Genomic DNA, 13,562 nt, shown 5'->3' with positions numbered 1-13,562 from the left:
CTGCTATAATTTAGAGCTAAATAGCATGATTTAAGATTTGGTTCATTGGTTTATTAAAAGGATAGTAATGACTTACTTTTACTGATGACGAACAGTAGCTATTTTAGCTCCCCTTTTATTCGTATAAAATTCTGGACGAAAACTAGTATTTCGGGTTAATTTAAATTTTCATTTTCGGAAATACCGTTTTTTGTGGCTGATTTCGGGTTATCACCTTATCACCGATTGTTACTCAACAATAAGGCTGTACTAGTTTAAAAAAGAATTAAGTACATAATAATTATATTTTTATAAAAGTGCGATTCAGAATCTGTCATTTAGATACCTAGCTCGTTGAGAAGCACCTGACCCAGACATATTCTGTACAGATATGTATTTTACATATCATAGGAAAAGAACTCGCACTAGTCTTTTTCCAGCACCCTAATCATACATAGCCAATCAATTAACCTTATAACCTTAACCTCGTATACATATATAGTATTATCCTATTACGAGAAGTACAAACAGTTTATCAAATTGACGAACCACGAACAACACGCGATTCGCGTAAGATATTGAACCTTGTAGTAAAGCTTCAAGTGGCTTTTACACAAATAACTGTGGAGTAATTGGATCGATGACGGAGATGCCATAATCCTTTCTTTTGCTTAACTGCTGGTAGATAAACCTCTGTTTAATATAAAAGTGTCATTGGAGGTTTAATTTAGAAAAATACTTTTTTTATATGTATCGTACCATGTGACGTTCTCTGGTGTACCCCTTTGAAAAGAAGGGGTGATTTTATATTATGTATGTATATTTATAGTGAGGTAAATGAAGAATTTTAGATACTAAACAAGAGCTACGAAAATAGTCATGAAGAGCTTCGTTTAACACAAAACTCACGTTACGCAAAATAGCGAGAAAATCTTATTGGATGCATCAATATTATCAAGAAAGATATGATCGTCCGAATTGACATGGTTCATACACGTATAAAGAAACGCTCTTTTATAAATATACGATTTTTATATGTATAGTGTATAGCCCCAATAATTCTCCTCAACTACAAGTTAACATTATAACTGTATATAACACAGCCACACCTCTTGAAATATATATTTATAAAGCTATCTAGTTTATAAATCAAAAGTTCTTATATCTCTGTCCACCCACTTTTACTTACTTGTGCCAATGATTCGTTTACGACGACCGTAAACTTTTACGTCTTTGTTTCGACTTGTAACAAAACGTAGCGTATCTTAAAGAAATGATCTTGTGATGTATATGTATGTTGTAACTGCACGTTTGGCGCAGTGGTTTAAGCGGTCACCTCGCTGCAACAACCGTAAACAGCCGCGTGTGGTGGGTTCGAATCCCACCCGGGACAAATCTTTGTGTGATGAGCACGAGTATTTGTTCTGGGCCTGGATGATAATTTATCTATATAAGTATGTATTTAGAAGTATATAAGTATGTTTATCAGTTATTTGGTTACCATAGTACAAGCTCTGCTTAGTTTGTTTGGAATCAAATGATCGTGTGTGAGTTGTCCAATAATATTTATTTATTTATGTATCTTTGGTGAAATCTTTACAACGTTGAATACCAAAGTTGCACTTATTAAATATATGTTCGGAAAGTTAAAACTTCTATAAGAAAGCACTGTATAAGATATCTACTTAACTAAGCAAACAAAGTAAAGCAAAACTAGTAATTTAAGAGATTAATTATTATATTCTGTCTTTGATTTCAACCTCTCTACTCCTCCCTTTCTCCTGTAAAAGTGTCCTATGTTTTATCTCGCGTCTCTGTGTCTAGTAGGTATCCTATCCAGAGTATAATCTTTTTGTTTGCCTAATGTCAACAAAATCTATCCAGTAGTTTTTGTGAATGTCTAACAAACATTCGTGCTAACTTTTACATTTTGCATAGTTTACTTTTTACCCTGAAACAATTATTCACGTGAACCAAGCCAAAAGCATAAACTAGTAGAAAATGGTTTCAGAAAGTGCACTCTCGAAGGACGCAAACTGCAATTCAGATTCAATTTGTAGAGATCCAAATTGAATCGAGCGAGTAACGCAGAAGGCGATAATCGAGTTCGCTCGTGATGTCGAATGATGTAGGTAGTCGATATTGAATTCTGCTGCCTTTTTCTTGTTTATTGCATTATGTTATTGTGCCTGGTTTTCACCGAAGGGATAGGCAATAATGACGTGATAATTGTGTGGTCCCTAAATAGTTCTATCGGGTCTGGGATTTATATGTTTGATATTACGCCATGGCGGCGTCGCTGGCTACGTAGGTATCCAAGTAGTTAATATTGAAATGTATGTCTCCTAACTCACGTGGCGACGGAGTGGCAACGTGACATTTCAATACTAACTGCTTGGATACGTAGCCAGCGACGCCACCACGAGGTTCTTGTGAGGCAGGGCTCTTATATGTTTGAATTGATCACAGCAAGACTAATTTATTCTCAGTAAGAAAGCAGCTTAATAATGAATGTATGTTAAAAGTCCGACACCCAGTCTTACCAAGGGGTATACGTGAGGCAGTTGCTCCACATAAACTACTGGTATCTAGCTGCAACCGGTGTGACTTGATGCCGACTCCAACATTGTTGACTCCAACATAATCTTTCTTCCACCTAGCTGGAGTCGAAGACTGCCGCCGTGGCGCAGTGGTTTAGGTCGCCACACCGCTACCATTAGTCGGGAGGTCGTGGGTTCGATTCCTTCACGAGACAATTATTTGTGCGATCCACAAATAATTGTTTCGGGTCTGGTTGTACTTTGTGTCCGTTATTTGTATGTTTGTAAAAGACAAGAATAATAATTCTTAGTCCGGGAGTTGTCTTTTAAAACAAAAGAACGAAAAAGAAAAAAGAAAGTAAAAAGATGATGATGAGTTAGAAGTCGGTCTGGCAGTTTCGTCAAGCTATGTCAGAGGCGTTTAAGCGGCTTGAATAGCTCTGGCAATAGCTTGACCACTAACCATACTATAAAGACGAAATACATACAAAGTTCGTGTCTCGTAAATAAGACATTTTCATTGTGTTTTCGACAGTTTTCTACGTAAAAGTTTTTTATAGTTTACAACCAGTGTTCTAGGAAATGTAGGTGTTAACGCTAATTACTTGTTTGTTGCAAATGAGCGTAGGCATTTAGGTTGTAAAGATAAGATTACGATGTTTTAGTCAAATAATATAATTGATAGTTAAATGGTAAACTAAATTGTTTTGCAAATTGGTATATATTGGATTTTAATTTGTGGATTAACATAATTCTTAAAAAGTGTATTCGTTTAACTATATAGTAATATGAACTTCAAAATTCATGACAGCACCTACGGTGGAGTTGTTAAGTGGGTCACCACATCGTTACTATTACGCGAGGAGGTCGCAGATTCGATTCTTGTAAGGATTATGATTTTAGAATCTAGTTTTTGTTCCTTGTTTGTATAATAATAACAGCCTAATGACATGAGATTAATTATTTTAAGTGCAGATTGCCTTTAAGTTAAATTTAGCAAGTTCCAGAATTCTTAGAATATTACAAATCGCTGTTTTAATATCAACAGAACTTGAACCACATTTTACCACTAAATTGTTGTTTTTTCTACACCAGTGATCCAGTTAGCAGAGATAAAGACAGAACGCCATCAAATCGCCGCAAGGGTTTAATAAAATCTATAAATAATAACAGTTTTATGATTTCGTAGTAAATATTTGTGAGATTCCTTGAATTTATTTCTGGGACAATAACATCAAGCTGGCTTATAAATTGAGATTAAGTAGAAGAATATTATTTTACGTAATGTTAGGTATGCCTCTGTGGATTACAGTATTGCATTAAAGTAGAGAGAGGCTAAGGCCCTGGCTTTAATACTCAAAAGCTAAAATAAATAAATTCTAGACCTCATTAAAAATTCAGCTGAATAAAAGAATCTTTAACCGGGAATTGAACGTGATATTCTCGGTTCTACAGTCACACAAACGCTGCATTATACTGCCTTATTGCTTGATCTGATCATTTGTCGAAATATTTAATAACCTAAGAATAATTATTATATTAGACTGCCTCCTGCACCACGACAATACCATTGCGTCGGGAGGTCGTGGGTTCGATTCCCACACCGAGCAATTATTTGTGCGATCCACAAATAATTGTTTCGGGTCTGGTTGTGCTTTGTGTCTGTCGTTTGTGTGTTTGTAAAAGTCCCCACGACATAAGAGCAATTCTTAGTGCGGGAGTTGTCTTTTAAAGGAAAAAAAACAATAAAAAAACGCCAATATTTAATTAGTCAAATTATACTGTTCCAGGTAAAAATGTCTGCAGAACAGCCCCTAACGACGGGGGCGCAGACCCCGGGGGCGGATAGTGTTGCAGACCCTAACGCGGCAGCCACCCCCGCCCCCCGCAAGCAAGCCAGGGCGAGGGGCAAGCCGCAGCCTGAGAAGCCGAAGAGAAGCTTGTTTTGTTTAGGACTTAAGAACCCTTTGAGAAAATTGTGCTATGATATTGTTGAATGGAAGTATCCTTTTTAAAAAGTGTGTGTAGTAATAAATAATAATTTCTGTAATTATTTATTACTACGCTAAAACCTACAAACTCGTCCCTGTATATTATTAGGCCGGGGTAAAAGTCTTTTCGCATTATAGCATGTATATACTTGTAATAAAATCTTTTCTCTACACAAAAAAGCTCGATATTTGGGTACCACACGAGTTCACTGAAAGAAACCTAATGAATCGTGAACTCATTGTGATTCTTGAAGCCAAAGAGATTTTATTACAAGTTCATGCATACTATAATGCGAAAATACTTTTTCCCCGACCTAATATGTGTGTTTATTAACATATCATTTGCTGACGGTACTTTTAAGCTGAACTGACTTTTAATCGTTTGTCAAGATAAAAATAAATCGGGGTACTCCGGGACGGGGGCCTATGGGATCGGGGTACTCAGGGACTAACCCACGAATTGTAACGGGCTAATTGCATTTTAAAGACATGAAATCCCTTTTTTCATGTTTAATAAAACCTCTTTCAGTGATAAAAATTAGAATTACTTGATTTTGGATTGCCTAATATTAGATTCATCGCATTCCAGTGACTTTTAAGACTATTTTGTTCGCAAGATAGGTAAAGAAAAATAATCGAAATATTATGTTGATCATCTTTACAGGATATACGTTAGTCATATTTAGCGACTGAAAATTATGAAATATCACCTTGTTTTGTTAATAAATGAAGCTATAAACAAGAGATAAACGATTAAACGTCACCTTTTCACATAAACTCAGAGGAGCGTGTAACGACAGTTTTGTGTTCAATAAATATTAATAAATATTCAAACAACGGAAATGTACGTTATGTTCACCTGTCGGATATATAGCGTTAATTTTTGAAAAATATTGGAATACCTGTCATATTAATAGTATATTTGATTTTATGGACCTACCGAGCTACTACAGTAACTATTTAGAGTTCCGCACTGAGATCTGAAGTATCAAGACTAACACAAGAGTTAGAAATCAGAGATCAATGGGCCAGAGCTAACAATGTGGAGATTAGAGGAATTCCAGAGACAAAAAACCAAAATCTGTACGACATTATCAAGAAGATTGGTTCATTGTCTAATTTCACAACGGAGAAGCAAGATATAAACTACGTTGCGCGTTTACCCACCCGTGTTCCCAACGCGGCTAAACCAATTGTAGTTTCGTTTAACAGCCGCTATACAAAAGAAGAGTTTATAGCGTCTGCACGCAAAAACAAACAACTCAACCTATCACATCTGGGATTCACGTCAACATCCAACTTTTATGTTAATGATCACCTGACAGCAGCTAATAGAGTGCTTCTGAGTAGAGCGAAAACATTAGCAAAAGAGAAGAGCTTCAAACATGTATGGGTGAAGCACTGCAAAATAATGGCTAGAAAAACCGATACATCACCAGCATTTTTTATAAAAACGGAGAAAGACTTAGCAAAATTTATGTGTTAATTAACAATAACAAAAAACATTACATACCTAATGCTATTGTAAACAGTTTGAGAACCGCATTCAACACTAAGTTCTTTTGTTCGACCGACCTAATGACTCATTGCGCGACGCTCGGCTGGAGTAAACAAGTAAGTTTGCAATTCATACAATTATCACTCACGCGCTTGAGCTTACACTGCGCCACACCGGTCAGTTTCGCTTGCGCTTACGATGCACCGAGCTTGCGCTGTTGCTATGCTCCTACTCGCACACTCCGGTCGCACCGAGAACTTTTTCGCTATACCCTCCTCATAGCTAATATACGTATTTTAAAAATAACTCAGCTTTTGTTGTTCGATCAAACTCATAGTTTCGCCTGCCGCTTGATTAGTAAATATTTTGTTAACCATGCAAAACTATTAAGGTTATTAACTAGCACTTATAAACGTCGCTTGAATTTTTATCAAACAGCTGACGATTTTGTTTCCGATTTGCATGGTCTTTTAGAACTCTTTAATGTTTGTATCGCTAATGACATCAACACTATTATTACTCACACTTATAATATTTATCATTACGCTTTAAACTCTCAACTACAGAACGTGGACACCAGTACTCGGATGTGTTGCCTAACTATAATCGTATTATTATTTACTCCATATTCGTTACGTAATTTTTGTTATGCTTATTTCTCTAATCATGGCTTCCCTTAACATTTACTATCAGAATACGCGAGGTTTGCGTACTAAAACACACGTATTTAAACGAAATCTACAAATGAATTCGTATGACGTGATCTCGTTAACTGAAACTTGGTTACTCGACGGTATAAATGATAGTGAACTATTTGATGACAGGTATTTGGTTTGCCGTCGTGATAGGAATTATTCAAATACTAGGGAAAAATACGGTGGTGGAGTACTTTTAGCAATACGGCGCGAACACTCGGCAGTGCTTAGGTCGGAATGGAACTCATCGGCGGAGGATATTTGGGTTACCGTTACATACAACACAAAAGACTGCCCGCAGCGCAAAATACACTTTTGTACGATATATCTTTGCTCCGAAAAGTACGGCCATTCTTTTAACACCCAACTTCAAAACTTTTCTGATAAACTATCGACAATTGTAAACTCGTATCCTAATGACACTTTTGTGGTAATGGGCGACTTCAATCTGAGTAATGTTGACTGGTTTAATGGTCCCAATCGACTGGAGCCCTTGGGTATAGCTGGTGAGGCACAAGTAAGCTTTTTCGACACTTTATCGGAATGTAACTTACAGCAGTTTAATTTATGTCGTAACGCAAACAACAGATTGTTAGACTTAATACTGTGTAACACTATATTAACAGTAGCTGCTTGTGAATCCCCTCTGGTATTGGAAGACTCTCATCACAAATCTTTAGACATAACCCTTAACTGCGCGACTCTCTCTTTTCTTAAAGACAACCCCAGAGTCAAATACTTCTATGAGCGTGGAGACTACGACCAAATTAATGCATCACTAAGTAAAATTCCTTGGGACGTTTGTCTGACTGGCATTCCTTTGGAGAGTGCTGTAGAATGTTTTTATGGGCACCTATATAATCTAAGAGATCAATTTATTCCCCACAAGCTCGTATATCCCTCTACATTTCCACCTTGGTACAGTGAGTCCTTAAAAAAGATCCTAAAGGAAAAACACAAATTTCATAAGAAATACCGTACGTATGGTAGAGCGGATGACTACGCCACTTTTAGTTTGCTCCGAAAAAGAGCTAAAGTTGTCGAAAAGGAATGCTATGAGTCTTATATAAAAAAGACAGAGGACTCCATAGTTAAAGACCCTAAGAATTTTTGGAGTTTTATAAAATCAAACAAAAAAGGTTCAAATAAATTACCTTCCACCATGACATACGCAGGCGTTACAGCGGACTCCACCGAAGGAGTATGTAATCTCTTCGCCACATATTTTCAGTCAACTTTTCTACGTCCATCAGCAGCTCCAAAGAATACCTCTGTCCCTACGTGTAACTCAGAATACCCAAATTGCGTCCAAACTATTGGTAGCATAGAAATATGTGCTGACACTGTTCATAAATTATTGAAGTCGGTAGACCTAACAAAAGGAGCTGGACCTGACCATATACCACCTCTCTTTATAGTTAACTGTGCACAACAATTAACTAAGCCGCTCACAATCCTCTTCCGTCGCTCAGTCAAAGAATGCTATGTCCCTAGAGTCTGGAAGTCTGCCTTTATTACTCCGGTTTACAAAAACGGTGATAGAGATAACGTAACGAACTATAGACCAATATCTAAATTATGTATCTTTGCTAAATTACTAGAACGGATTGTCTATACCCAAGTTTATAACACACTATCGAGTACAATCCTTCCTCAACAGCACGGCTTTGTAAAAAATAAATCGACGACAACTAACATTATTGAATTTATCGACTACACAACTGAGCATATGGTATCAGGCGGACAAGTGGATGCTATTTTCACTGATTACAGCAAAGCTTTTGACCGTCTGGACCATAGAGTTCTTTTTTCGAAATTATTACGAGCGGGTATCCACGGTGATCTGTTCAGATGGTTCACTTCTTACGTTGAAAATAGATCCCAAGCGGTTGCAGTGAACGGAGCCACCTCAAAGTGGATCAGTATACCTTCCGGCATACCACAGGGTTCCTTAATCGGCCCGTTGTTGTTTAATCTGTTTATTAATGACGTAAATTCCTGTTTCCATCACTCGCATTTCTTGATGTACGCAGACGATATGAAAATCTTCAAGTCAATAAAAAATTACAATGATTGTCTCCTTCTGCAAGAAGATCTTAATAGACTTGAGGAATATTGCCAACTTAATCATTTAGACTTAAACACCAATAAGTGTCACTCAATAAGCTTCACTCGAAAACCAAAGATACTCGAATACAATTACAAACTAAAAGGAGTAACACTTAAGCGAGTAGAGGAAATTAAAGACTTGGGCGTCATTCATGACTCAAAACTAACCTACGAAAAGCACATCGACTACATTGTTAAAAAAGCTTACAAAACCTTAGGCTTCGTTATGAGATCGTGTTACCAGTTCGTTAATTTAAAAGTATGTAAGATTCTATATTGCTCTTACGTTCGCAGCACCCTCGAATATTGTTCGCAAGTTTGGAACCCACAGTGTGATGTCCACATAAAGAGACTGGAATCCGTACAGCGTAAATTTACGAAGTTTTTACAATATAAATGTGGCAAATACGATAACGGCTATGAGGAGAGATGTAGACGACATCATCTGTTACCACTCCACGAAAGGAGGAAAATTGCTGACATAACATTTGTAGCCAAAATAGCCCAATCCAAATTTGATTCCCCATATTTGCTGTCAATGTTATCGCTCAAAGTTCCCACAAGATCAGTGAGAATTCCAATCATATTTCATGTACCGCGTACCGTCATTAGCTACAGGAATAACTCGTTCTTAATCAGATCAGTTAGCTATATAAATGAACTTGTTAGCCATTCTGAGCTTGATATATTTAATACGAAACCGTATGATTTCACAAAAGTTATGTCAAAGCAATGGTTTGAACCGGCTCTCTGACTGTATCCAATGGTATTGTTACTAATAATTTAATAAATACTTTGCTCGTAATAAATGTTCTCATATCTTAATGTATCACTTTAAAACAAACTACTTAAACACTAGCATTGTAATTGTCAACCTTTACTAGTTAAATATTGTGTGAAAACATATTAATGGTATCTAGAAACGTAAATAGCTTTGTATAACCTAGATAAGAATACTGTTTGTTTTCCAAATAAAATAAAATAAAAATAAATTATGTAAAGCTGCGATTTTCTTTTCGATAGTTTCATAGTAAATAGTATTGCGAATCTCTACCACTATCGACTTTCAAGATCCGGCTAGCAATCGTATTATTTTGTATAAAATTCTGACCAGGCAGCGCCTCTAGTGGGTGCTATAGGAACTATTTTTGAAGTTCATTTTAAATGTCAAAGCCTCGGGACTCGATAATACCGACTGTACGGAATCGAGCTACTAGTATCTCGCATTATACTCGTAAATTACACACACTTTGTTTAAATGAAGTCAGTTTTGTTCGGTGCGAGGATGGTGAGAGTTTGAAATTTAAATTGTTATGTCCATATTACAAAATAAAAAAAATTGAAGAGATTCTTAAAAGTTTTTTTTTTTGTGATTTCAAAATTAATCTAGATCATCTCGTACTTGCTTTGCTAGGAGCCGTATATGATACTCGTATTACTCGTATCATGTGCTATCTGTTTAAATAATTTCCTTAGCAGTATTCTTCTAGACCGTTCGAGTATATGATATTGACGACTATATTCGCGAACTGTATCGCGCTAGCCGTCTTCACACCCTATCCGTCCAGTGATACAAATAATACTAATCAAATATTGGTGAGTATGTCTTTGTTATAAATAATTATAGTAACAATATGCCAATTTGGGACTAAAGAACCGAGTAGGCGTTTCTCTACCACTGTCGACCTTCGGCAACCGCCTAGCTATTGATAAACTTGTATGAAAATCTAATCAGCGCCTCTATCGGGTGTCGTAGGAACTATTTCTGTAGTATTTTCTTGTAGTCAAACTGTGGATAATTGTAAGTATCGACTGCAAAGAATTACGCTACTGGCCACCGACTGTTGTGATGAATAACTTTAAGTGCCAAAACTATTGTCTTCTTTATCACAGATAGGTATTAAAAAGAAATGAAGTACAACATGATTCCTCTAAAGGTAATTAGTATCATCGAAGGTGACACTGTTTTACCGTATCTCTGAAAGAGTTATGTGGTTACCAAGGCAACGAATGTTGTTACTTTTTAATTAAACACAAAATAAATTACTAAATCTTTTGTCCTTTCGATGTATGAGTATAAAAAGGTGCAAATATTGAAGCATTTTTTTATTTTCAAGATGTTATCTATAATTTATTTGTTCATGTTTTCAGGAAAAAGTAGAATGGATATTCATGGGTATATTCTCCGGGGAGTGCGTGATGAAGATCATTGCGTACGGGTTCCTGTTCCACCCTGGAGCCTACCTGAGGAACACGTGGAACAGTCTCGATTTCACCATCGTTACTATAGGGTGAGGATTACTACCTACTGAAAAAGTACTGAAAATAACTGGTACTGACAAATTAGCAGCTTTTTATAAAACGTCAAACGCTCTTTATGCTGATGTAGTGCTGTTACTAGCATACTATAATATTTTCGTCGCATTTAGATAAGTATCTGAATAAAAAAATAAAACAAACAAACAACTCTTGTAAACACTTGTATACAAGAGTTGTTTGTTTAATTAATTAAACGAAATAGCTACCTAACCGGCCTACATTCTTAGTAACTCTAAAATAAAATAAAATATCTTGTCTGTTTAATGCAGAATAATTAATCCTATATAATTAAATACCAGACTAGATCGATATAATGAAGTCTTTGTAACGCAGATAATCCAATTGATTAATTTAATACCTAAAGGCGATCTAGTCTGGATAAGACAAAAGTGTTTTCAAAAAAATACGTTACCTAATTGCAAAAATTCATAATTAACTTTAAGAACCACGGTCATTTGAATCCAAACTAAGAAGAGTTTGTACAATGGTAACCAAATAACTTATAAACATACTTATATACTTCTGAATTCATACTTATATAGATACATTAACATCCAGGCTCAGAACAAATACTCGTGCTTATCACACAAAGATTTGTCTCGGGTGGGATTCGAACCCACGACACGTGGCGCTACGGTTATTGCGGCAAAGTGACCGCTTAAACCACTGCGCCAAACGCGCAGTTAAACTTAACAATTAATTCTTAATCACACGGAATGTACTACACTGAAAACGTATTAAGTACATAGGTAGTGTTTACTAGCGTATTTCGAACAACGCTGGGTATAATAGGCTTGATATAACTTATGTAATATGAAAGTGTATTAAATGAAATGTATTTTAATTTGCAGTATAGCGAGTATGATCCTGCAGTATATATCTAAGGATTCGTTCGACGTGAAAGCCTTGAGAGCCTTCAGAGTGCTCCGACCGTTGCGTCTCGTATCAGGCGTGCCGAGTAAGTTATATATTATATACCTACTTGTAGTTTAAGTAAGAGGTACAAAAAACTCTGCAATGGTCTTTTTGTAGAAACTTTGTAGAAACGTAAAAAAATGAGATATAGAAACAACTAGCAATTGTAGAAGATTCAATAAATTAAACTATAATACGAAAAACCGACACAGGTTTTGTTCCCAGTTAAGTGGAAATTACTTCATTAGTTTTTAAATTAATAAAATAATTCCAGTTGTAAAAAAGATAGGATGTAACCCGCTGTCCGATGGTGAGAATCTAACTGTTCTATGCACTGTCTAAATAATATGTTAGCTGTACGAATAACTGATCCAGTATTATACTTACAAAAGTCAATCATTATGAAAAAAATACAAATTGAACCCCTCCCAACATATTTTCTGTCTGCTTTTGTCGTCATTTGATACTTGAAGCACTCATGAGTATTTATTGTCCATCTAAAATTTTCCCCTCTCATCTTTCAGGTCTCCAAATCGTGTTGAACTCAATCTTGAAGGCCATGGTGCCGTTGTTCCACATTGCCTTCTTGGTGTTGTTCGTGATCATCATCTACGCCATCATCGGCCTCGAGCTGTTCTCCGGAGTACTGCACACCACGTGTTTTGATAATGAAACAGGTGTGATGATATAACAATTTTATTTTACTTTACTTAATTCAGAAAGAACTGTAGTACTGGCTTAAGTAGTCACCTTCTATAAAAATGGTAAAGGGTTCAAATTTTACCCTAAAGTTACTTTAATGGCTTAAAGTAACGTCATTGTGCCTAAGCCTAGCCTTTTTCCGACTATGTTGGAGTCGGCCTCCAGTATCATTGGATGCAGTTAAATAACAGTATTTTACATGGAACGACTGCCTATTGGACTGCCACATCCCAGTTACCAGGGTTTTACTACTATACTTTCTGATGAAACTGGTTCTCAGTTAGAAATATTTATTACTAACGGTGAAGATAATGATAATGAAACATTGCACATCTGAGAGTTCTTGTAATAATAGCAAGCGACTTACACGCTGAGCAGAGTTCACACTTGTGCAGAGTGGGGGACTTGCTTGCTTAGCGAAGAGCGTGAGTGAAAAGTCAATCTCGATTTTTGATAATTAAGATAACAGTCGTTAAACTATGTCAACCACTAACCATATGATAAAAATGTGATTTTGCATTTTGTTTTTTTCTTCAGAGGAGATGATGGAAGACGCAGTAGCCTGTAACTCAGAAGACAGTGAGATCGGCTTCAAGTGCGACGCCGGCTTCACCTGCAAGGTCGGCTGGGAAGGACCCAACTTTGGCATCACCAACTTTGATAACATCGGCTATGCTATGCTCACTGTGTTCCAGTGCATCACTCTTGAGGGCTGGACGGATATTATGTATGCTGTAAGTATACCTTCTATTCTACCTTGAAAGAGAGCTGCTGAGGAAAGGCCCAGAGGATATCTCAACCAACTGAGCTTTAG

At 36.4% G+C, this 13,562-nt stretch overlaps 1 protein-coding gene across 3 annotated transcripts in view; it reads left to right on the top strand.

Annotated features, from left to right (window-relative positions):
* LOC142984034 (muscle calcium channel subunit alpha-1-like) overlaps window positions 1-13,562 on the top strand; it is a 62,411-nt gene that overhangs the window by 20,102 nt on the left and 28,747 nt on the right. For all 3 annotated transcript variants that reach the window (XR_012960130.1, XM_076131342.1, XM_076131341.1), the window contains exons 2-7: window positions 4,310-4,521; window positions 10,303-10,408; window positions 10,964-11,103; window positions 11,983-12,089; window positions 12,571-12,723; window positions 13,286-13,482. Coding sequence is in view for 2 of the 3 variants with exons in the window: in XM_076131342.1 (XP_075987457.1) it covers window positions 4,316-4,521; window positions 10,303-10,408; window positions 10,964-11,103; window positions 11,983-12,089; window positions 12,571-12,723; window positions 13,286-13,482 (909 nt within the window). In the remaining variant the exon portion in view is untranslated. The remainder of the gene's footprint in view (window positions 1-4,309; window positions 4,522-10,302; window positions 10,409-10,963; window positions 11,104-11,982; window positions 12,090-12,570; window positions 12,724-13,285; window positions 13,483-13,562) is intronic.

Source organism: Anticarsia gemmatalis, chromosome 25 (assembly GCF_050436995.1).
Source record: "Anticarsia gemmatalis isolate Benzon Research Colony breed Stoneville strain chromosome 25, ilAntGemm2 primary, whole genome shotgun sequence".
NCBI lineage: Eukaryota > Metazoa > Arthropoda > Insecta > Lepidoptera > Erebidae > Anticarsia > Anticarsia gemmatalis.
The sequence above is the reverse complement of the archived record's forward strand: the minus strand, read 5'-3'. Positions and strand labels throughout refer to the sequence as shown.